Source organism: Convolutriloba macropyga, chromosome 3 (assembly GCF_964194025.1).
Source record: "Convolutriloba macropyga chromosome 3, txConMacr16.3, whole genome shotgun sequence".
NCBI lineage: Eukaryota > Metazoa > Xenacoelomorpha > Acoela > Convolutidae > Convolutriloba > Convolutriloba macropyga.
This window is the reverse complement of record NC_134470.1, coordinates 81396683-81421897: the sequence shown is the minus strand read 5'-3', so window position 1 is coordinate 81421897 and position 25215 is coordinate 81396683. Positions and strand designations below refer to the sequence as shown.

General features: G+C 35.0%; 1 protein-coding gene across 5 annotated transcripts; it reads right to left on the bottom strand.

Annotated features, from left to right (window-relative positions):
- Positions 1 to 15865: 15865 nt before the first annotated feature.
- Positions 15866 to 23887, bottom strand: LOC142337334 (myosin light chain 3, skeletal muscle isoform-like). Of its 5 annotated transcripts, none has more exons than XM_075386545.1 (3): positions 23529 to 23887; positions 22468 to 22726; positions 15866 to 16162 (listed from the first exon to the last, which is right to left on the bottom strand). In XM_075386545.1, exons 2-3 carry the CDS (start codon positions 22672 to 22674, stop codon positions 15935 to 15937), a joined length of 435 nt encoding a protein of 144 aa, XP_075242660.1. In that variant the 5' UTR covers positions 22675 to 22726; positions 23529 to 23887; the 3' UTR covers positions 15866 to 15934. The 5 variants fall into 5 exon arrangements, with proteins under 5 accessions (XP_075242660.1, XP_075242661.1, XP_075242662.1 ...); XM_075386546.1 differs by having other exon boundaries at positions 23559 to 23887; XM_075386547.1 differs by having other exon boundaries at positions 23605 to 23887.
- Positions 23888 to 25215: the final 1328 nt, after the last annotated feature.

Sequence of the window (25215 nt, the reverse complement as noted above, 5' to 3'; positions counted from 1 at the left end):
TAACGGTAAACGTTTCACATATGCATGCTATATAAATAGACAAGCAATTGTTACGATTATACAGCGGAGCTTAACTGAAGAGCTACAAATGAATAACCAATGTAACACGAACACATGGAAATTTTTAACATTAACACTAGAATTGCAATTGCATAAATCGGAACACAATTAAAGGAAACTATACATGAAGAGTTTTAATTTCACGAATTATTTCAAATCGGATTTTCGGCATCGAAGACGCTTATGATGACTTCACTTTCATAGTCAGTATAATCGTAATCCACATCTTGTGGAAGGCTGGAAATTGGGCGGATTCGTGGGTGAAGCAAACTTACAATTGGCAACTCAAAATTTGTCTCCTTAAGCGGAGGTTGTGGGGCCTCTTCTTGGATCACTGTTTCTATTACAGGATTGATTGTCCCTTGTCGTTTGCAAACAGGAGCTGTTTCTTGATTGTTAACCAAACAGACTGAGCTCTCAAATCCATAGTATTCTGGAGCTCGTCTAGTTCGTTTTCCAGTTGATGTGGAAGACGTTGATGCAGAAGTATTTGGTGTCGCAGTAGCTTTGTGGCCTTCGGTTGCCAGTGGTTGGGGTTTTGACGGTTTGCGAATACTCATGGCTTTAGAAGTATTGCTATTGGCAGATTACACTCCTGATGTGTTATCGGCCTGTCTATGACGAATCTTTAAATCCCCTCGGTATTTCTTCTTCAGTTCTTTGGAGTGTGCTGCAATATTTTCCTCTGTGGTTTTGTCGCACGGGAGAGGTTGTCTTTGAGCATACTGCCAGAGGTCTGTATTGCGCTCTGATTTTGTCCCAAATTTGGCGATGTCGCTATTTCTTACTGTCAGTTCAAGGACTCCGGGTTCTTTAATTACTGTGCAAGAGTGTTCGAAAGTCCTCGGAGGTCTCTTTTTGATACTTTTGTGACCTCTCAAGGGAAGTTTCCATGCGAAGAATTGAATTGGTCAGCTTAGGATGTAAGATAAAACGAGAGACGGACTTGTTTTTGTCGCCATTGTATCGGGGACCCGCATCCACTATTGCTTCTTCAATGAGAATGTCCCTTCTCTCGCCCGATACCCACCCGTTATCCTCCAGGTAGTCCTCAATGGGGACTGTTTCAGTGTCTAAATAGGGTTTAATATTTGTTCATATGTTAGATTAGATGAATTGGAAGTTGTTCTTATATTACTAATTGGAGTGTTTGGTTTTCTTCCAAAATGAGCTTAGAAAGGTGCTACATTTGTAGTCTTTTGTGTACTTATGCGTATTTGATATTCTATTGACTTTATTGAATCTTTAACTGTAAATGTTTTATTTGTATTAACTAATTTCATGCAACTTAGTCGTCTTTTATGTGTTTGCAACAAACGTTCTACTAATCAAATTGCTCGATGATTTTTTGCAGGTGCAGGTATTATATTAATATTATTTTCTTTTTGAAATTTTTTAACTTTAATCCCTATTAAACATCTAGCTTCTTCTAATATACTATTTATTGGAACTCCAAGAAGTTGGATATAGTCACCTAAAAATATAACAACATTTGGTTGATTTGTTTTATCAAGAGTTTCTACGGTGGGGTATTTTAGAAAACGATTAATACATGCGAGAAAATATATGTCTTGGTCTTTTTTACTTGGTAATCGGTCCATAAAAGTCAAGTTGAAATTCTTGGTTAGGTTTTGAACATTTTACATGTGGTTTTCATTTAGAAGCTGGAAGTATTGGTTTAAGGTTCTTGTCAATCTCCGTACAAGGCTCAAAGTTCGACGCCTTGTTGAGAATTTGTCTGTGCATGTTTGACCAGAACGCGTACTGACAAAGGGTTATCATCCCCCAACTTCTGGGATTGGTCAAATGAAGGTATTCTAAAACGGATTGCAACCCTCTTCTCAACGCATACGCAACCAGATTGAACGTGGAGGTTGTGCCAGAACGAATGAAGGTAAGGATTGATGTCCTTGCACGTTTGTTCGTCATTTTGCAGTACACAAATGAAATGCGGACCTCTTTGAGTACGGCGTCGTTGCCAGTTAACACAGCCAGAAAGCTTTTCGTAAAAAGTTGTGTTAAATTGTTTTCAAATACCTCTTCCTTGTAGAGTTCAATTTAAGGTGACGTGGGTCCTTCGTGGGAAGAACGTGTAGAATGACCTGCTGAATTAAGGGTGGACTAGAAATTCACACGTCCGGCTGATGCAGGTGGAGTTTGAGGGGATGTATTTGAAGCGATCATGTTAGTATTATGATTCGTTTGGAATTATGCTGCGTTTGCAATAGTAGAACGAAGCCACCGGTTTGTTCGGACGTTTAAGGCAGAAAGCACTTTAGAGTGGTTTATTTGCTCAGTACTTGGAGCACGTTTGTATTGTGTGATTTACTGCGTTAATTTGCTGTGATTGATAATTTTTTCATGTAGAATTTGTATAAATTGCTGCAACCGCGTTGCGAATGCGGACAATTGTTGCAAGCGCCAATTCCTCATCACATTTGTTTGTAAATTTTGTTTTTTGATTTAGTTGGCAAAAAATGTTATCTACCAGTACCATTATCGCGCCTGGTATGTGTTCAATGTTAAAATGAAGGGTAGCAATGGATCTATCCAACGTGTAAGACGACTATAATAAAATTTGCTAGATCTATTTTCCATCATGCTTGATAATAACGCTCTATATATGTTATAACTGTAAAAGATTTTCCAAATAAATAATATTTAAAATATTCCACAGACCACGTTACTCCTAGTAATTCTAATCTGTTAACTCTATATCGTTCCTCAATTGAATTAGGGGATTGTGATGTGAACGCAACTGTATAGCAAGCTGTTAGTGATCGCTTTTCTAATGCAGCCCCTAATCCCATCCAGTTGCATCACTTTTGATGCGAATTTTCAAGTGTGTACTATAGTGTGTATTTTCTGTAGCGTTTGCCACCCTATTCTTGATGTGTTGAAATGTGTTTCAAGATCAGTATTCCAGAGAAAATTTGTGTTCTTTTTAAAAAGTGGTCGAAATGGTGACATAATTGTGATAAATTTGGGGTGAATTTTCCTAAATGGTAAACAGAATCTAAAATTGAGCTCAGATGTTTTAAATTTTTAGGTGCTGGAAGATTTCAGATTGCTGAAATTTTGACTCTAGTGGTGCAATTCCAAATTGAATAAATTTATGTCCTTTGGTAGGATTAATTTGGAGGTTGTCATCGTCAAGTTTTTCAAACAGTTACAAACTAACTTTAAATGACTCTCTTTAGAGGCTCGACTTACTATTATAATGTCGTCTAAGATATAATTTGTGTTGTTAAGACCAATCAAAGTGTAATCCATTGCTTTTTGAAAAGCTCCGGCATGTCAATTAGGCCAAAAAAATCCAGTAATGAAACGATATGTTCCAGTTGCATTCACCACTTACAATATTAAAGCTGCAATGGCGAGAGGTTTCCGGGTCTAAATTTAATGAGCTATAAGCGTACTTCAAATCCAGTGTTGTACCAGTATCCAGTGTAATATGCCGATTCATTCGATGCACTTGTGTTGATATTTTGTAGTATCATGTCTGTTGAATTATCATTATTAGGCATTTTATATTTATTTTTGTGTATTTATATATTTAGGATTTTAGAATTGAGAGCTAATTTGACGGTTTTATCTCTTTTAACAGTTATAACAATCGGGGATATGAAATTTTTATCTGAGCAACTGTTTAATTTTTGTATGCTTTTTTCTTCTAATTATTTACTATTTTACTTTTTTCTATATTTGCCTAAGGTTGTAGGTTTATGGGAATATATCTCCCTTTATGATGAGAAGACGTGAATTGTTTATAAAATTTAGATTTAACGGCGTGTTTGTGAGATTAACCTATTCTTGAGATGAGAGTTGGAAAGTCAAAAACTACTTGTTTTTTGATTAAGCATTGGTTTTGGTCAACATAGCGTTTGTCTTGACTGAGATAGGACAAGTCCAAGTTGCGAAAAGACAATACTGCCCAATTATAGATCGGTGACAGTCTTCGACGACAGTGACATTTACGTTTGGAGCTATGCAGTCGTTACATTTGACTGTAGTATTGATAACACCAATTGTCTTGATTAATTCGTTCAAAAATGGTTGAAGGTCTTGGAATTCATGAGTTTGTGTCCAATAACTTTCTTTGCAATGCATCACCACCGCCTTTGCAAAGTTTTTGTTTTTTATGGTGCAAGCGCTCCCCGAATCAACTAATGCCTTTGTTTCTGTGTTTCAGAATTGAATCCGCATGTTGACCGGCTCTACGTCTCTCAGACTGTCAGTATCCGAGATAACAGCCACACAGTTGTCGTCAAAGTTGTCGTAATCCGAATCATAAATTGCATCGTATATGTTGTGTTGTCGTATCAAAGAACCTATTTGATTCACCTGTTCCTCCGCCGTTGCACGTGTGCCAATTGTTGCAGCTTCTGACGATACATCGTCGACATTATTAACTCGTGCCTTTGGTTTTATTTGGCTCTTTGCCTTGCGGCAAACTTTCGCAAAATGGTTAGATATTCAGAATTTTTGAAGTTTTTGCCCCGTGCTGGGCAATATTGACGATGACTAGTTCAACAACCATATCCACAATTTGGAAAAATCGTAGGTTTGAAGTTATTAGATGTTTGTGTAGGTCACGTCCATGAATTTTGAACACTATTAGTCGATGCAATTGGGACTTGGTTGGAGACAGTTCTCAATATATTTAGATGATTTTGAATGCCCATTTCAATTCTGTTTGCTAGTTCCAAAGCTCTCTTCCTTCTCTGCCGTCCTTGTTTCTGTTAGCAGCTCTCGTTGTATCTCTCCGTCTTGCATGTTAGCAATTAAAACATCGCAAATTATAGATTCCTTATGACTTCCGGGATCACCTTGAGTTGTTTTTGTGTGAGGATTGTATTTCGATTGTATGTAATATTCTTTTGTATTGTGAAGACATTGTCTAAACTATTCCAGAGATCCTTCGTGGAGATCTGATCGATCTGTACTGTAGGTTCTTCGGATCCAAAAATCCTTCGGCCTTCCGTGCCGAGACGAACGTAAGTGGGGGATACGGCTTTGTTGTCGCAAAATTTACAAGGTTTATCGCCACACAGAATTACCGCTGCTTCGATCTTTTAAAATTTGTTGAGCCAAGCATTTTTGAGTTGCTCATTTTGTATTTTGCGATCTTTTCCACTTTGGGTCATACTATTGTTCACATCTTCTTCATAAATTGGCTCAGGAGGGAAGATGACTTTGTCAGGGGGTGCTTCTCTTAAAATGTCCATTGAGATGCCTTCTCTTGTTAGTATTGCCAGCTTCAGAATGATCCTCCATCGTTCTCATGTCAATCGGGTTTCTAGTGTTGTTCGTTCACAGAATGGCTCTTTCCCGAGGAGGGCTCGTTCTCTAGGTGCTGACTGCGCCTTGTGATATCTTAGACCGTAAGATATACAAACGAAGAGCGATTGATTGTCCAAATGTATGCTGCTGAATTTGAGGCACAAATCCACTACAACCTATCTAGCTTGAAATTGTAGTTATCAGAATTTGATAGAATTGCATTACGATTCCAAGTTTTTTCTCTATGTAGGTAACACTGACGCAATTTCACTAACATCTATTCTGAGTTCGAAACAAGAGGTTTTGATAGGCAACTGAATTTTAAGAGTGAAATGAGAATGTAAAATTATCAAGAATTACAAAGTCGATAGTATGAACGAATGTGAATGAGCGAAATTTTAGTCGGAAGTGAAACTTAAATGGGTGAACGATTCAAATTCAACAGATGAACTTATCAAGTTTGTGAAGGTCGCAAATTTAGTACATAGTTCAGGATTTGTTTTTGGCATATATTACACTGTTCAATGTGGCCAAATCCTAAATGCTGGTATAGAGATAAACTCACCACTTTTCGGATTGGATGTTTTTTCAAAAATATATTTAATTGATAAATATTTTTTTATCATATATATATGTATTTGGGAATAAATTTCAATAAAAGAGTAGTCATTATTGCAGAAGTATACCCAAATTGTCACAATTAAATTTGGCCGGTCTGTGTTTCTGTTGTTCATTTTTCCTATGTTTATAAATTGAGACTGGAAAAATATTGCAGAAATTAGATAATTTAGCAAAAAGGCAAAATTGAAGGGAATTGCGCCACCTGTGTTTGCAAAAGTGATCACAAATTAACCACAAATTTCAGTACAAGCTGTGTATCCTATTTTTCGCGCGCTATGTATCACGAATTTGTTCCATTTATGTATCTCTTTTTAGCAAACAACTTAACTTGATTTCGCACTGAATGTATCTAATTTTTGCACTAAATATATCTACAATCCGCAAAAAAGACGTGCGATGAATCAGAGTGGGGCGACCCTTTAAATGTTAAAATTTTAAAATTAGTTCCTTAAAGTAAGATTTCAAAGACAATATGTTTTCTCTTAAAGCAAAATAGTGGATACTATCATCAAGATAGCTGCAAAAATAGCCCTAACAAGGGGTTCTGGAGCTAACAAAATCTTGGTCAAATTAGTGTTTGCCTTAGCACCCAAAAATTCAAACAATAACGTTTCGTTCGCTCAACATTAGTTGATGAAAGGTTTTGTAATTTTTTTCTGTTAAAAACGACCGACTATGATAGACTGCTCCATAAAATTGGCTCAATATTTTAACATATTTGATGTGATAAATGAAATTCCGTGTTTGTCATTTATTACGCCAATAAATTTGACACCATTCTGCCATCGTTACACCATTGTTCAGGAGATCCAAATGTGGAAACAATTTTTTTAAGATACTTCCCCAAACGTAAAAGTTTGCACTAGTTTTTTTTTGCTGAAAATCTTTTTGCATCAAAAAATTGTATTAGCCTCGGTAAATCAGCTTGAAAATTGTACATATATGAAATATGCGATGTGAAAAACAATGACGTATTATCTGCAAACAGACAAACTCCTGAAATGTTGCAGCTTGAAGGGAGTTTGTGGTACAGATGGCAAATCTGTACTACATTGCTATTTTACCTCCGTCTGTAGAGGTAGTCATTGTGCTTAACTCGCCCACTTTTTAACCTCTGTTTATTCTATTGACCAACACAATCAAATTCAGTTGTTCTCTTTCTTGCTCTTTCTTTGAGCTCAAATAGCAAACTAAGTGGAAACGCACTGTATTCCCAGAAAATAATTGTAAGTGGAATTGCAAGAGCTAATATTCTGTAAAGTGGTAGTTTAAAGTATCACAGTCATCTATGGACTCAGTTCTCCAATCCACTTCGCTGTACTTAAAAGCTAACACAATTATTAGATTAGCCAAACGGACTACCAGACATGTTATTGCCGAAATAAGACACAGTTCTCTTAAAGTGATATTGATTCCAGGGGTGCTTAATTTTAGTTAGAAATCGACCGGAAAACCACAAGGAGCAATGACATTATCATTGCAATGTGCTCTTCTTGGAATCGAAGCCTTTTTGGAAAAAGCCAACTTTAGAACCGCTACGATCGTAACGGTGACGCATCATCTTGAAGATGGCAACCTTGACAAAAGGAGGAATCTCCATCGATACCCTGCGAGAATTACCACCCGACAATGTCACCCTATCAGCTGAACCAGTTTACCAATAAGATATAGAATGAAGTACTGCCTAAAGCAAAACGACCAAAACCTTCGAACCGTAGAAACAGGCAAAATACAAGTACAGTTAGGGAATGCTAAGAAAGAAAGCTGAGACAAAAACGTCAGTGGATTCTGGCAACTTTTGCAGAATCATACACAAAACCTTATTAAACGGCATGGTTATGAACAATAAAAACAGCTATTGGGTAAAATTTTCAACAATGCACGATTCGAAAACAATTTGAAAACTGATTGTTTTTTAGATGACATTTTTATAGTAAGCAGATGATCTAAAGACGAGCGTCTGAAATTAGTCTATCAAGTTCATAAAAAATCAAAGATGCTAATCTCCCAATTTAATCTCCCAAAATGCTATCTTTTGAAAATTGAAGTTGATTGGCTAGGTTATAAATTTAGTCAATGAAGCATCTCTCTTTTAAAAACAACAACAGGCGCAATCCTCGACCTTTCAGCATCTAAAAAATCTTGAACAGTTACGATCATTTTTAGGTTCAACTCATTATTTAGGAAAACGAATGCAAAAAGTTTGCACTAGTTTTTTTTCGCTGAAAATCTTTTTGCATCAAAAAATTGTATTAGCCTCGGTAAATCAGCTTGAAAATTGTACACATCATATGAAATATGCGATGTGAAAAACAATGACGTATTATCTGCAAACAGACAAACTCTTGAAATGTTGCAGCTTGAAGGGAGTTTGTGGTACAGATGGGAAATCTGTACTACATTACTATTTTACCTCCGTCTGTAGAGGTAGTCATTGTGCTTACATCACCCACTTTTTAACCATTTGTTTATTCTATTGACTAACACAATCAAATTCAGTTGTTCTCTTTCTTGCTCTTTGCTGTGGAAACGCACTGTATTCCCAGAAAATAATTGTAAGTTGAATTGCAAGAGTTAAAATTCTGTAAAGTGGTAGTTTAAAATATCACAGTCATCTGTGGATTCAGTTCTCCAATCCACTTTGCTGTACTTAAACGCTAACACAATTATTAGATTAGCCAAACGGACTACCAGACATGTTATTGCCAAAATAAGAAACAGATCTTTTATAATGATATTGATTCCAGGGGTGCTTAATTTTAATTTGAAATTTTATGCTAGACAACTACTAGACTACTCGACCGGAATACCACAAGGAGCAATGTCCTTATCATTCCAATGTGCTCTTCTCGGAATTGAACCCTTTTTGGAAAAAGCCAACTTTAGAACCGCTACGATCGTAACGGTGACGCATCATCTTGAAGATGGCAACCTTGACAAAAGGAGGAATCTCCATCGATACCCTGCGAGAATTACCACCCGACAATGTCACCCTATCAGCTGAACCAGTTTACCAATAAGATATAGTATGAAGTACTGCCTAAAGCGAACCGATCGTGGAATACGAAACGAACAACTAAAGAATGCTTGGCTCAATATACGTCAGAAGATTGGTGCTGCGAATATTTTGTACGATGATCGCCCTTGAAAACTTTGTGATAGTAAGGCCGTCTCTTTTTCTTATATCAGTCTTGGTACAGAAGGTCGCAGAATATTTGGTTTTCAAGAACTAATAATAAAGATCGGTCAAATTACAACAAAGGAATTGAGTAATTGTTTTGCCAATGTCTTCACGAAGCAGAGAAACTTAACTTTTGATTGTTATGCCTTCTTTATACAAAAACAACAAAAAAAGAGACAATTAAAAAATTCTACGGATGAATGCGCAACCTCTTCCTAAAAAGCAATACCGACAGCCACGTAGAGTCAATTCTCGGAGACATTTTTATTGCTAATATGCTGGACGGCCAATTTCATCGCGAACTTTTAAAGAAAACAATAACACCTAAAAAAGCACTTGGGTTAGTCGTCAACATAGAGATGGAAGTTCAAAACTAATTTAAGAGATTGGGACCGTCCGCTTATACTGTAGCCGGTTCTGGCTCCAACCCATCTTTATATAACATTCGAAAGAGTTCAAACAGCGTTCACTCTCCTCAAGGAAATTTCGAACCTTCGGTCTGCCCTAATTTTGGAAAACTGTTATTCCCAAATCATCGCCAAAATTGCTCAGCTCGAAGCAAACTATTCAAAAAATGTGGCAATCGTAACCCTTTTGCTAAAGTTTGTCGGTAACCGAAAGAAAATAAGAAGCCGAAACGGCGTTTCAATAATGTCGAAGCTGCGCAGTTGGAGGCTGCAACAGTGGAACGTCACCGTTGGTTGATGATCAGGTCAATTAAACAGATAATATATTAAAACAACACAGGATTTACGATGCAAAGTGAGTGCGATTAAGATTCCGATAAGGTGGAGGATAACTGCGTAGCAGCTATTTCAAACGACCAAAACCTTCGAACCGTAGAAACAGGCAAAATACATGTACAGTTAGGAAATGCTGAGACAAAAAAGCTAAGACAAAAATGTCAGTGGACTCTGGCAACTTTTGCAGAATGATACACAAAAACTTATCAAACGCCATTGTTATGAAACAGCTATTGGTTAAAATTTTCAACAATGCACAATTCGAAAACAATTTGAAAACTGATTGTTTTTTAGATGACATTTTAATTGTAAGCAGATGATCTAAAGACGAGCGTCTGAAATTAGTCTATCAAGTTCATAAAAAATCAAAGATGTTAATCTCCCAAGTTAATCGCCCTAATTGCTATTTTTTCAAAACTGAAGTTGAATGGCTAGGTTATAAATTTAGTCAATGAAGCATCTCTCTTTTAGAAAAAAACAACAGCCGCAATCCTCGACCTTTCAGCATCTAAAAAATCTTAAACACTTACGATCATTTTTAGGTTCAATTCATTATGTAGGAAAACTCATGCAAAAAATTATTACAATTATGCCAACAGGTATTGGGTAAAATTTTCAACAATGCACGATTCGAAAACAATTTGAAAACTGATTGTTTTTTAGATGACATTTTAATTGTAAGCAGATGATCTAAAGACGAGCGTCTGAAATTAGTCTATCAAGTTCATAAAAAATCAAAGATGTTAATCTCCCAAGTTAATCTCCCTAATTGCTATTTTTTCAAAACTGAAGTTGAATGGCTAGGTTATAAATTTAGTCAATGAAGCATCTCTCTTTTAGAAAAAAACAACAGCCGCAATCCTCGACCTTTCAGCATCTAAAAAATCTTAAACACTTACGATCATTTTTAGGTTCAATTCATTATGTAGGAAAACTCATGCAAAAAATTATCACAATTATGCCAACAGGTATTGGGTAAAATTTTCAACAATGCACGATTCGAAAACAATTTGAAAACTGATTGTTTTTTAGATGACATTTTTATTGTAAGAAGATGATCTAAAGACGAGCGTCTGAAATTAGTCTATCAAGTTCATGAAAAATCGAAGATGTTAATCTCCCAAGTTAATCTCCCAAACTGCTATTTTTTCATAACTGAAGTTAAATGGCTAGGTTATAAATTTAGTCAATGAAGCATCTCTCTTTTAGAAAAAACAACAGCCGCAATCCTCGACCTTTCAGCATCTAAAAAATCTTGAACAGTTACGATCATTTTTAGGTTCAACTCATTATTTAGGAAAACTCATGCAAAAAATTATCACAATTATACCAACAGCTATTGGGTAAAATTTTCAACAATGCACGATTCGAAAACAATTTGAAAACTGATTGTTTTTTAGATGACATTTTTATTGTAAGCAGATGATCTAAAGACGAGCGTCTGAAATTAGTCTATCAAGTTCATGAAAAATCAAAGATGTTAATCTCCCAATTTAATCTCCCAAACTGCTATTTTTTCAAAACTGAAGTTGAATGGCTAGGTTATAAATTTAGTCAATGAAGCATCTCTCTTTTAGAAAAAACAACAGCCGCAATCCTCGACCTTTCGGCATCTAAAAAACCTTAAACACTTACGATCATTTTTAGGTTCAATTCATTATTTAGGAAAACTCATGCAAAAAATTATCACAATTATGCCCCCCTTTATGACCCTTTTTGAAAAGGAAAACAAAAATTGAATGCAAAAACAATTTAGAAAGACAACATACCAAGGACCTTAAAAAAGCAACACGGGGACGCAAAATCCACCATCGGCAATAAGAGAACACATCGTGAATTTTGTCGGTAAACCAGTACCATTTCAAAATCAATGTCGGCACGAAAATCGTCAAAATCGCAGCCATTGGAGTTTCGTCGAAGAATCATAAGAACAGTCCAACACCCTACACCTCCGTCCGGTCTGCTTTAACTCATTGCACTTCAACAGAAAATCGTAATCGGCGAGCCCTATCATATTATGGGCTCGAAAGACAGGGTTATCTTTGTTCTGTAAGCAAATTCAAATCAATTCCTGCACCGGAACTTCAACCTACGGAAAATTTGATGATTGCATTGGTAATACCGGGAAATAACGCTCGATCACAGTAGAGGAGACTGATTTCGAACTTGCGATTGTCAGCCCACCCGACCCACGAATTCAACCTAACACGATTTCTCCTCCTACGGCTACTGTGATCTTGAAAGAGAAATCAGCATGTCAGTTTTCGACGCTGAGAACCAAATTTACACAACATTAGTTTCAGACTCATACAATTGCCTGAAACTTAACTTCATCTGTTCTGTTTTCCATTTCTTTTTAATTCTTTAACTTTCGCATCATTATTGCCTTCAGATTATATTTCATTTCAAACTGATTTCTTTACTCGTGTTAATTCTGAAAATTCTTTCAGAGATGGGGAAAATGTGTCACAATTCCATTATAAAATTTAAGACTTTGTTCTCGATTTAATTGTCGTTATAAAAGTTTTCATCAAATGCCGTAAGTTTACAATTGCCTGAAACTTAACTTCATCTGTTTTTGTTTTCCATTTCTTTTTAATTCTTTAACTTTCGCATCATTATTGCATTCAGATTATATTTCATTTCAAACTGATTTCTTTACTCGTGTTAATTCTGAAAATTCTTTCAGAGATGGGGAAAATGTGTCACAATTCCATTATAAAATTTAAGACTTTGTTCTCGATTTAATTGTCGTTATTAAAGTTTTCATCAAATGCCGTAAGTTTATAATTATTACTATCACTAGTTATGATAACCAGCAAATGTAAAATTTTTAGATATGACAACGAGCAAATCTTGTTATTTTGACATATTTGTATATTTTTTAATTATTAATTAATTTCTTTCAGTTCAATAAGTATCAGGCTTTGCAAAAACTATCAATTTCCGTTTATTTTATTTAATTAGGATACTCAATAACAAAGTTTTGTGGTACCGTTATGAAATCTGTACTAATTTATGACCCTGTATCATTAGACATGATGTAATTATGATTTGTTAAGTTTCACAATATATCATTTGTAAAAAAAGTCATTCTGTTCACACCGACCCCTTTTTTTAGCGAATTCTTCTTTTTTTCAGCAATCACAATCAAATTCAGTTGTTCTCACTCGACCTTTCTTTCAGCTCATTTAATAAACTGAGTGGAAAGGCTTTGCGTTTCCCAGATAATGATTGCAACAGCTTTCGACCAATATTCTGAGAAGTGGCAATTTCAAGTATCACATTTAACTGTTGATTCGCGTCACGAATCCACGTCGCTGTTTTTGAAGGGTAATTGTAACCCAATTAATAGAATACTCCAATTACCACAATGAATATTAATCTAAAATTAAAAAAAGGTCCTATTTTAGATCTTTGAGAGACTTCGCAATAAATGCTAAAAAATTATGCCCCTGAATTTTTGCACAATTAAAGAACACACTTTTAAACCGACATAGGAGATTACCTCTGATATTATAATGTTCCAAATTTGTTAATAGAATGTCATGCCTCACAGTGTTGAAGGTTTTAGTTTTTATTTCACAAATTGTTTATAGTAAGTTGTCTTTTATCTAAAAAAACTTTTATCCGCAAAATTTTTTGCAAGACTTTTTATCCGCAAGACTTTTTTTGCGAAAACATTACATGTTTTGGAATTTTTATTTTTGTGAAGGTAGCTTCGTTTATCCTAAACGATTTTCAATACTTTTTGAACTTGGTTTTGAGAAAGATGCAATTCTAAATCATCAATATTTCAATATCACAGCCGTTATGATTGGTTTAGCAGAGATGGAAACTGTGGTCTCGTTATGTACGCTGAGAAAATTACGCAGTGTAAACAAAAAATACGAAGCATCCTCATAGCTAATTACTAAACATAATTCAATCTGAGATCAATAGGGCAGACTGAATTTTCAGTTTAAAATGTTTTCGTTATGCTTTCATCTCAAGGTGAAATATGTGCTGTGCAAACTAGATAAGTCATTTTTTGCGAAATAAATACTCTTTTCTAATGCAATAGTTTTAAAAGTATACGTTCCAATGGTTCAGTTCTGGCGTGATGCCGGAGACACAAAATTGCCAGGAGTTGGAACCAGCTTTAGTTTCCGTTTCTGAGCAGTTCTGTTTTCAATTTTCCCTATGCTTTCTGTCAATCCTTGAGAAAATGGGAAGCTTCTGAACATTTCACAAGATTTCATGGATGGAAAGTTTTACTGAATGGCGTATCATTTAATTTGACATCTCAACCGGCTTTTAAGTATTTATTCAGAAAATTTGTTTTTAGATGAAACTCAATAGAAGAATGAAAAAAAATAGTAAAATGGACATTGCTTCGTTCTCGAATTAAAAAGTAAAACATTGTTTCTTAGGCAATTAGAACCAAAACGATTTGAGAAATTTTTTTTGGCTAACTTCGGCTAAAAACAGTTGTTTTGCGCCCGACAAAGCTACATATTAGCCAAAATATTACAAAATGAAATACCAGAGATTTGTGAAAAGTAGTACCAATAAATCAGATTTTCAGGTTTTCAAATTTTGCTGTTAAAACGTTGTTTTTTATTTATTTTCATAATTTGATTTTTAATGGGATGTCGCCTTTTTCTGTTTAATGTAAATTTTCATCGAAACTGTTCCTGTCACGATCCTTTTTTTTGGAATTCCGCCAGAGTTGCCCGTTTTTTCAATATCTCAGTTGAGAACACTTCAGTATCAGGGATTGTCTTTTTTTAAAAAGTTTTCACAAATTCTTTTGTATGCTAATGCTAACATTTAGTTGCAGCTTGACAAATAAAACTTTTCATCACACACTTTGATCATTTCAAGTTGTGATGAATATAGAAGAAAACACTGCACTCTTTTTTTTTAAAAAAACTACAATTTTGCGCCGAAACCAAATTGTAAATGAAAATAATTAACAGTTAGCGACTTTTGCCTAATTCCTTTCGAGATGATCGGGATTTTTTACATATTTGCAATAGGACTAAAACCAATTTTTTTGTGGCGTTTCAAAGGAATTGCAATTGTTTTCGGTAGTTGTCAACCTGCGAAGCATTGCCGCTATAATCTTGAATAAACTCTACTCCTTTTGAACTTTATGCTTTTAATCTACATTTTGTTTTCACTTAATTGGTTAACTAGTTGTGGTTGCAGAGAATCGATTCAACAGAATTGCGACAAAACACAGTCTCTTCGATACGCGTTTGTGAGTCCTTAATGCCACCCTGAAGATGCCTCCCCTCCCCTCCCCTAGCTTAGAGTGGAAAAAGTGCTTGTTCTAGTAAAATGTCCTAAAAGCGTTGCTGACATGTTATTTTTAAAATTCGAATGCGCTTTTTTAGTTCAACAGCATTACTTCAGTACTACAATACCTTAAACAACCTTTGTTTCCGCCTTTCAAACACATTTTGATGCATTAGTTAAAAATTGTAGGTTAGATCTCATCCGACTGCCAGAAAATTACAATCAAAGTTTGTCTATTTCAGTTGTTCTTAACTCGCGAGAAACTTTGTTGTGTCCCATGATACCTAAATTTCTGATGCTTACACATTATTCTCGAGTGCTTTTTTAAACCATAGAAATGGTTCTTCACAAATCTCCCAATGCTCAGCACAGTTTAATGTAGATATTTTTTTTGCTCACGGTCTTAACAGATTTGTCTGATTTTGCTGCTTCATTTGGAGCTGAAGTTTTCTTCTTGTTCATGGTTTTGCGTTGTTCGTGGTTTTGCAAGAATCTTCGATAGGGCATCTGCAATAGAGCATTTGTCTTGGACATTTTGTCAAGACAACTATCCGGTCTCTACTAGTGTGTTAATCTGGAGTCTAGAATTGGCTGCCGAGCACGTGATTGCTTTTTGGTTTTCTTACACCTAATAGACGTAGATAATAATCAAACAAAAGCAAACCCCAACAAGCAATTCTCGTTTTCAAAACAATTCTTAGTTCAGTATTTATTCTTATCAAAAATTTATTTAAATACATCATTTACATTACAAATTACATGTTTAATTAGTGTTGGTCACATATCTGATCAAACTGTCAACAGATACTTTCCCATCGGAGTCCACGACAGCTCCCAGGATAGCATTGGCCTCATCTTCCGACAGTTTCTCCCCTAGTCTCGTCAGAATGTCCTTCAGCTCTGCTTCTTTTAGGGTTCCCTTGTTCTCAGTGTCAAACACCTTGAAGCCCTCGTAAAAGGATGACACTTCGAACTCTTTCTCCGATTCTGCCTGAACAATTAACAATCTGGTATGAACAAGTTTGTGACAGCGAGCACTCGAATTGAGGACTTATCGAAATTCACTAAAAACTGAGGTTAAGTCTAATACTACAGAATTGCCTCGAAAACCACGCTATTTACTTTAAAAATGCTAGAAAATGTTGGAAATCAGCAAAATCGAGGGTATATCAATTAACTTATAGAAATTTGAGTGAAATGAAATTGAGCTCTTCATGGAATTACAGTTAATTGCACCCCACTCTGACACAAGTTAATTTAAAGCAGAACAAAGAAAAGGTTCACGTTTCCCGGCAACTTTCTGCAAATAAAAATTTTTTAAAAAAGTTCTTGATTACTGCAAAAACTTGATCACAAGACAAAAGTCTTCAGGAAGACTCCATCTGTAGTGCCCTTCAAGAAGCTGTCAGAACAATAATTTTTCAATTTTTAGGTTCAGTTGCTATTTCGATTTTTCAAATTATTTCAAGGCACAAACCTACAACACTAAGGATTTTAGCATATCGCTATCATCAATTTTCTAGTTGGTCAGTTTTAAGGCGATTTCATCCGACACGCTTCGGAGCATGACGAAACAGTTTCCAGGCACCTTTTCACTTTTCATGTACTTCGAATTAATTTTTTTTCGGGAAGTAGATAGAAAGAACTCAGAATAGAGACTAGTTTTATTTTACTAAAATTATAGCTCATGTTCAACTTATTTGGACTTGTTTGTTATCAAAAACCGATGAAACTAAAAATAAATCCAAAAAAACTTTTGAAAGAACGCCATTAGTTACGAAAATTCTGCTGCAGAACAATATATTGAGTTTCAGCTTGACAGTCGCAAACTTGAAAATGCCCGTAAACGTTTTTTTTGAAATTGCCAGATTCTAAATATTAATTCTAACTCGGAAGATGATTCACCATGTTTACGGTTCAATCTTCACATGTTTTAGCGCCCACTAATCATTCAGCCTATAGTGCCGTTTTACATGCACTTCTTTGCATTTGTACGTGCTTGTGTGATGAAACAGTTTCCAGGCACCTTTTCATGTACTTCGATTTAGTTTTTTTGGGGAAGTAGACAGAAAGAACTCATTTGTACACTCATGTATGCATATACAAATATACGTCCGCCCCTGTGTGTTTTTGCGACCGTGCGAGCGCACTAAGTTTGATCTTAAACTTTGATGTGCCTTGAACTTTGATGCTGGTGTGTTGTGTCACGTGCTGTGACTTTGCTTACCGTCAACAATCAGTCTTGCGATTAACATTGATATTAATTTAGGGGAATTTAATTGCCAACTTTCTTTGCTCTCTCTTTTTCGCGAACGTTTTTCTCGTCTCTCACTTTTCTGCTTTTTTTTCTCTTTCTTCTCTATTTTCTCTTTTTATTTTCTCTTTCTGTTCTTTCAATTTGTTCCCTCTCTTTTCGGTTTATTTTCTCTATATTTTCCTTTTTTCTGCTTTTTTATCTTTTTTTCTTTTCTCTCTTTCTTTCCGCAAACAGCGCGCATCAGTTCTATAAATTTGCTTTTCAGCAGCCTAATTTGTTTGCCTAATTCTGGCTGATAACAAACAGTTCCAACGTGCTGCTTCCTATTCCTGTATCGGTTTCAACTCATAACGAGAAATCCCATCGCCTCACTTGCCAGGCTATCCAAATTCAAAGCAAACTATCGTTTTTCATTATGTTCTTATAAAACCACCATGCACACAAGAGAAATATTTTCATACAGAGCGGTTGCTCTATTTCTTTCTTCTTTTTGACTTTGATGTTTATACGTCTATAAAACGAAACTACGCAGGCCGTTTTACGCATTAGTTTATCGAAACTGAATCTTTTCTTGTCTTTTATTGAACAAAACAACTGAATTGAACTTCTATTTTTCTCTATTATCATTGACTGGACTATACTATGGAATCAACAAACACAGAGGATGTGGCCAATGGTATCGTGAGTAAAAACAACAAACAAACAACACAAATACAAGAGTTACAAACGGAAGTATCTAAGCTTAGCAAAACTATTGTCGAACAAGACCAAAAAACTGAAATGCTAACAAAAAACCAGAAAAACGTGAACGGTAGGCTCAGAGCACAGGAACAGTACTCAAGGAAAGATAGCGTTTTAATCGTTAACCCTCCATTTGATAGTTAATCTTCCGTTTTAATCGTTAACCTTCCATTTGAAGTGCACATGACGTTGCCCTCGGAACATTTAAATTTTTTGATAAATTTCTTGGAGTGTACCTGGAGAGACCCAGCATCAAAGCTTGCCATACTGTACTGAGTCAACTGGAAAAAAAAACAATACGCCAACTGTTACTTGCAAGTTCATCTACTTTGCTGACCAAAGAGAAATTTTTAAGAAAAGAAGAGCCTTACGAAACGAGAAAAACGCAATCAATGGAAACAATATTTACATAAACGAGCAACTCCCTGAATGTGAGGCTCAAATCAAAGCAGAGGCAGCGAAACGCAACTTAATCACAACGACACATAATTGCGTTGTTTCCGTACTCGTTGAAAACAACGAACAAAAACCTCAATTCGTTCGGGCGAACGAAATAGAAGAATTAGACAAGCTTACAATCATTAAAAAGCGTAATGTTCAGGACGAGGATGTAGACGTTTGATCTCCCGCTGCCAAACGACAAAAACAGTAAAATAAGATGAGAACTAGAAAACAAAATCTGAATCAAAATGATGGTTCTTGATTTATGTTGAAAATCGCTTTCTGTTTCAATAACTCAAATTCCCATCATGTTCAACCGGAAGAGCAATTTTATCTTTTTATTAGGATTCTAAAAATTAGTAATATTAATGCACCTGACACTGCAAAAAAGCACCAGCTGGTTAAAACATTTGGTTAGCAAATTTCTCTGTCCTTAACTCTGCTTGTGAATTCCTTCCTGTGAATTTCCTGCGGGAACTGGTTCCATTTGATACTACTAATCTGCTAAAGATTTTTTTGCTTTTCTTTTGCTTTTTTTTGCTTTTGTTTTGAGTTTTTTGTTTTTTTTCCATTTTAATATATAAATCATTTGTACACTTTTTACATTAGGCTGTGTCTGGCGGCCTGCGTAGCCAGTTAGTTAATCAATTAAAATTTCAACTATCGATAAACATGTCGAACTGTTTCCAAATCATGCTTCAAAACGTTCGTTCACTAACCAAAATTTCGATGATCTACAATTGTTACTAGAAAACCTATGCGAGAAACCGTCGGCAATCTGTCTGACGGAAACTTGGCTCAAGGAATTTCATCACACAAAATTAATGGTCCTAGAGGGTTAAAGACCTCTCGTTAATATCAACAGAAAAAAAGAGGTGGTGCTGCTATTTTTATTAAGAAATCTCTACAAGCAGAAGTTTTTAACTCGTGTAATTTAAATTAACTTGAGGCCCTCACTATGAGAGTTACCGGGACCGTCAAAACCGTCATCTGTTATGTAACTTGCATGTGTATGCTTCCAAATTGAGTTAACACGGAAACCCTTACAATAATTGAAAGTTATATTGACAGTTTAATAATAGAGCCGCAATCTTATAATATCGGCTGTGGTGACTTTAATATCGATTTTTTGAAGAACAATCAGAAACGAGATGCGTTGAAGGAAATTATGAAAGGATGTTGTATGAAAATAATTGATGAAAATTCAATCACGCGAGAAACCGAATGCTCAAAATCAAACTTAGACATCTTTTTTGCAATTTTACAGCAGAGTTAAAAGTAAAAAAAAACATGTATATCTGATAAGTATTCTGTTTTTTTTTGGTTTTCAGGTAGGAACACAGGTGGAAAACAAACTTGAATACATCACTTCAAGAAACTGGCAAAAAATTAAAGATATCTCCCTTATGAAAATAAATTTTGTTCATAGTCATGAAATATCAAAACTGGAAAGTTGTGAGAAATACAAGACTTTTGATAACAAGTTTGAAGAGCTTCAAATTTCATTGAAAACAATTTTGGGCAGATATCTTCCCAAGCAGGTTGTAAAAAATAAAAGCCATCAAATCTGGGTTGATAATCAATTGAAAGGAGAAACTGCAAAAAAGAATTGTATGTCCAGAGAAAGTATGAAATCAAAAACAACTGGGGCCAAAGAAAAGTACCAGGAACAATGTAAAAGTCAATTGTATGGTGAAAGTAAAAATGATACAATTTTTTCAAAAAATAATAGAAAAGCATGCAGCAAAATCAAACAGAAAAATTTTTTTCAATTAATAAGAAATCTTAGTGGAAATGAGCGAGAAAAAGTACGAAATCTCAATCAAAAGGAAGTAAACTATTTCAATCACTTCTTTGCAACAATTGGTGAAAATTTGAAGTTTAGACAAAATGAGTGTTCATTAAAAAATCAACAAGTTCAATCTATGTTTTTGTTACCAACAAGCAAAAAAGAGGCGCTTAGATTCGTCCAGGAATCTAAGTCAAAATACAGCGAAGACTATGTGGTTCTGCAGCAGCTACAATCGCGCGCTACCTATCCAAACTGATTAACGCATGTTTTCAGGAAGGCACTTTTCCGGACTCATTGAAAATAGCATCAGTAATACCTCTACATAAAAAAGGTGAAAAAAGTGAACCCAATAACTTTCGACCAATATCTCTCTGACCAACTCTTGGTAAAATTTTAGAAAAAATTATTCTATATCGTCTTTCTAACTATTTTAAAGACTTTGAATTTTTAAACAACAAACAATTCGGTTTTAGGGAAAAAAGTGAACTGTTGACGCAGTTAGCACTTTGGTTGAGTTGATACGATCATGTAAACATTCTTATATGGAGCACACTTATTGCACATTTTTAGATTTACGTGAAGCTTTCGACACTATTGACAGAGAAATTCTGCTTCAAAAGTGTAAAATGTATGGACTAAGGGATCCTGTATATACTATTTTGGAATCTTATTTGAAAAATAGGAAACAATTTGTACAGTCTGGACAAAGGAAGTCGCAAATGACAGAGGTCAAATACGGGGTACCACAAGGGTCTATATTAGGCCCACTTCTTTTCATTGTTTACATAAATGATTTGAAAACCAACAGCCCATGCTCGAACTTCATTTTCTATGCTGATGATACTGCAGTTTAAACAAAATCAATTAAAGCAAATGCTTGTCGGGAACATCAACAGATCTTATCTCAAACAGAAAACTGGCTTAAAATGAACAAACTTACACTGAACACGGATGAAAGAAAAACCATAACCTTTAAGACTGAGCATGACAGAAATGATGTCTTTACAATGAACAGAAAGCGCCTTGAAAACCTAAATTCTTTTAAGTTACTTGGGCATAACGATTGACAAAAAATTATGTTTTAGAGAACACTCGAAACGCGTAGAAGAGAATTTGGTACAATTTTGCGGACTTTTCTATAAATTGAGAAAAATTTTAAATCGCAGCCAATTGATCAAGATTTTCAACACGTATGTTAAACCCGTGGTTCAATACGGAATTTTAGTCTATGGGACTGCCAGTAAAGCTACGATTCAGAAAATCGATGCAAAAATTAATAGAATACTGAGAGTAATCTCTTTTTTTTTCAAAAGTTTGACTCAGTTTCTCATATCAGAGAGAAATACAAAGTTTTTTTCGGCCCAGGAGCTTCATCTGTACGAAGTTTTCAAACTGATGACAAAATGCATAAGACGTTAAGGTTGCATTATGGACATAAATCACTTCATTACACAAAATGAGCGGTCAAAATTGTGCTCATGCGAAAAACGAGTTAAAGCTGTCCCCCCTAATTCATCTTTTACCGAAAACAGTCTGTCAAATAAAATCCAAAAACTCTTAAACATTTTTCTCAAACTGGATTCTAATTTTGTAACAAAAGTGAAAAATTTGAGCGGTGCACAGTTAAATAATTTTGCTCACGAAAAGCTAGAAAACTATTTTTTACTGAATGAACAACTCACTAGGTTAATTTATGGCTTAAATTAGAAACTTTATTCATCAAAAATTATGACCAATTTGAAATCATTTTAACACTAACCTTCCTTTTTTTCTCGCTATCTCTTTTATTTTGATTTCCACTAAATAACTTTTTAAATATCATGAAATTTCTTTTCCGACTATGAGACGCCTGAAAACGGACCTTATGGTCTAATGGCGATCTTTCTGGTGCTCTTTTTTATGTTTATTCATCAACTGTGTAAGTGCTCTATTTATTCTGTAAGACACCAGTAAACAATTTATTATTATTATTATATAATATAAATCAAAATAACCAACTATAATTATTAATTTTTGACTAGCTAATTCTTTTCTACAGATTTAGCACATAAAACGCTCCAGTTACCTTTTCGAGTGCTTGGTATGTTGGAACGAACTCCTCGAATGTCATCCTTTGACTACAACCCTTAGTGACCCTGTCGATGTCTTTGTTGGTCGGATTCAAGCCCAGAGCCCTCACCAGATCTCCCACTTGCTTCTTGTCAATGCGACTGTCTCCCACTTTGTCGAACACGAGGAAGCAGTCTTGCACGTAATCTATCGAATGATTCATATTGTCCCAAATTGTTTGTTGTAATCAATCGCCTGTGGATAATTTTGGTGACCTTTTTTTCGGGATTAAAAAGATGTCGTATAGTTATTCCCATAAAGTTGCAACGCTATCGAACGTTTCAAAGGTCAGAGTTCAAATTTGAAACATGAAGGTACATAGAAAAACACCGTCCATTTGCATGCCCTGAGATTGTCGAACGTTGCAACTTTATGGGACTCGCTATAGGTTCTTATGGGACTTATACTATAGGTTCATAAAATTGCAACGGAAGCGAACGTTTCAAAGGTCAAAGGTCAAGTTTGTAAGGCATATAGATATCATCATTTTGATGTTCATTTGCATGCCAGGAGTTTTTCGAGTGCGTTGCAACGTTATACGAATAACTATAGCATAAATATGGAATATGCTATATATATTTAGATTTTAGTTTTAATCTTTGAACTCTGCCCAGTAATTTTGAAGCGCTCGCTTATTTCCACTTTATGGGACATAACTTTGCAATGCACGAGAACGTTTCAAATAAGAAATATAAAATTTGAAATTTGGGATATCGATGTTCATTTGTATGTCGGGAGTTTTTGGAACGTTCGCTTTCGTAGCAAATTTATGTGACTTAATGAGTAGGAATGTTTCAAAGGTCACATTGATGTTCGTATACGTGCCTGTGCTAGAGATTTTAAAACGTTCTCTTGCGTTGCAACTTTATGGGACTACCTATAGTCTGTCCCATAAAGTTGGAATAATTGAGCAATCGAAAAACGACAAAAACATCAATTGAGCAATGAGGACTGTTTCTGGAAGGTTCATTTTTATGGGACACACTGTATCTGAATGTTTTAAAGTTGAACTTTGACCTTTAAGACGTCCGATGATAGCGTTTCAACTTTATGCTAAGGACTATGTAAAGACCTCTTTTTATTAAAATAAAACCAAATAAGAAAATATCCCGAAACTTTGTTGAAGTCTACTTCTTGAAATAGTGATTCTATCGACCACTAATGTAAAGCCAACTTGAAGATTTCAATAAATATTCAACAGTGGGCTACAGTCAAAACAATGAGCGATTGATGTATACAAGCACAAAAGCTCTACGCAAACGTAAGAATGTTACAAAATGGCCAATTTTAAAGCTTTAGTCTGCGTCTTGTGCGCTTGATGATTAACAATACAAAAACGATGTGTAGAGCTAAGCTTGTTTGAGCTGAAACACGTCATGTGTGTTTTTGTGTCATGTGTTGAAAAGAGCTATAAAATCAGAACTGAACAGCAATTATTCGTGCAAACACTTTACTGTTCCCTTTGAAGGTCGTGAGATTTTGGGAAGCAAAGCAAATTTATGGTAATCTTGAAATGGTTTTCAATTGTGGGGCAAATCGTTGGGTTGCTTAAAGAATTTCGTTTATAATCTTTAATTGTAGCAATTAAAAGATTACTGGAAAATCGGTCAACTGAAACTGCGGTATTAAATTTGAAAGTGGGTAAAAACCGCAACTTTGGTAAATTGAAGAAAAACCAACTTCTAACTGCAGGTTTAAATATTAATGTTGGAACGATTTGTGCGAATCTGGAAAAATGATTAATGATTTCTGTATAATTTTCGTGAGACATGGCAACAAATAAAAGTTTTAATATTAAAATTTATGTTCTCGGAAATGGTTAAACTCAATAAAATGATAGAGCATTTTTCAAAAGGAATCGTAAAATGGAATCATAATGGACGTGATTAAACGAGGCTCGAGTGTCTCCTGAGCGTTATCTAGTGCTACTGAACGGAAATCCTGCACTAGAATTCGTACAAAGTCCTATAGTTATTGCAATTTTCCCTTCAAAAAGTTTTCAAATCTTGCCTTTAAACGTATTTGATGACAATTGGCTAAGTTTCACTAAAAGAACTTCATTAAGAGCGTCTACCGTTACCGAAAAAAAATCTACTTCCAAAGACACTGGCTGGCGCTTTCAGGTGACGACTTCCGTTCAATGCAGAATGCGCTTAATTTTTGTGAAAGTTTCAACGAAGCAATTAAAAGCCTTAAAATGAAAAATAAGATCGAATAAATGTGAAAAATACTTAGGTTTGTTTGTAAGAGCATTTCACAAAATTGCAATCCTTTTAATCCTTTTGCCGCTCAATTTTACGATTGAATGCTTTAAGATTAGGACAGAAATGAGGGATTATACATCAATTAATCTGCCGAACAATTCTTTGCGGAACGCGCTTCCGTTAAACATATTTTGCAGTGGAAACCAGTTTTCACTTTTGAACTTCCAGTTTAAAAGTGAAAAAGTCCAATTTAAAAGTTAAAAAAAAACTGACTTGAATTTCTATATAGGGCACCGCCTTTTCACACTTTTTTTACATCACTTTTGACGTTATAACAAGTTCTTTCAAGATTTTTGAACATCTTTATTTTGCCGCTCTTTATGATGCAAATTTCCTCTAAAACAGATTTAAAACCATTTTTTTAAATGAAGCCTACTAATAAAGTGAATGACCGTGAGAATATGGCTTTTGTTTAAAGAATTTGCATCAAGGTTTCAAGG

Excerpts from the sequence above, each read along its gene's own strand:
- LOC142337334 (XM_075386545.1), bottom strand. The coding sequence starts at position 22,674 with ATGAATCATTCGATAGATTACGTGCAAGACTGCTTCCTCGTGTTCGAC. Across the intron at positions 16,163-22,467 it reads CATACCAAGCACTCGAAAAG|GCAGAATCGGAGAAAGAGTT; the intron begins GTAACTGGAGCG and ends TTAATTGTTCAG.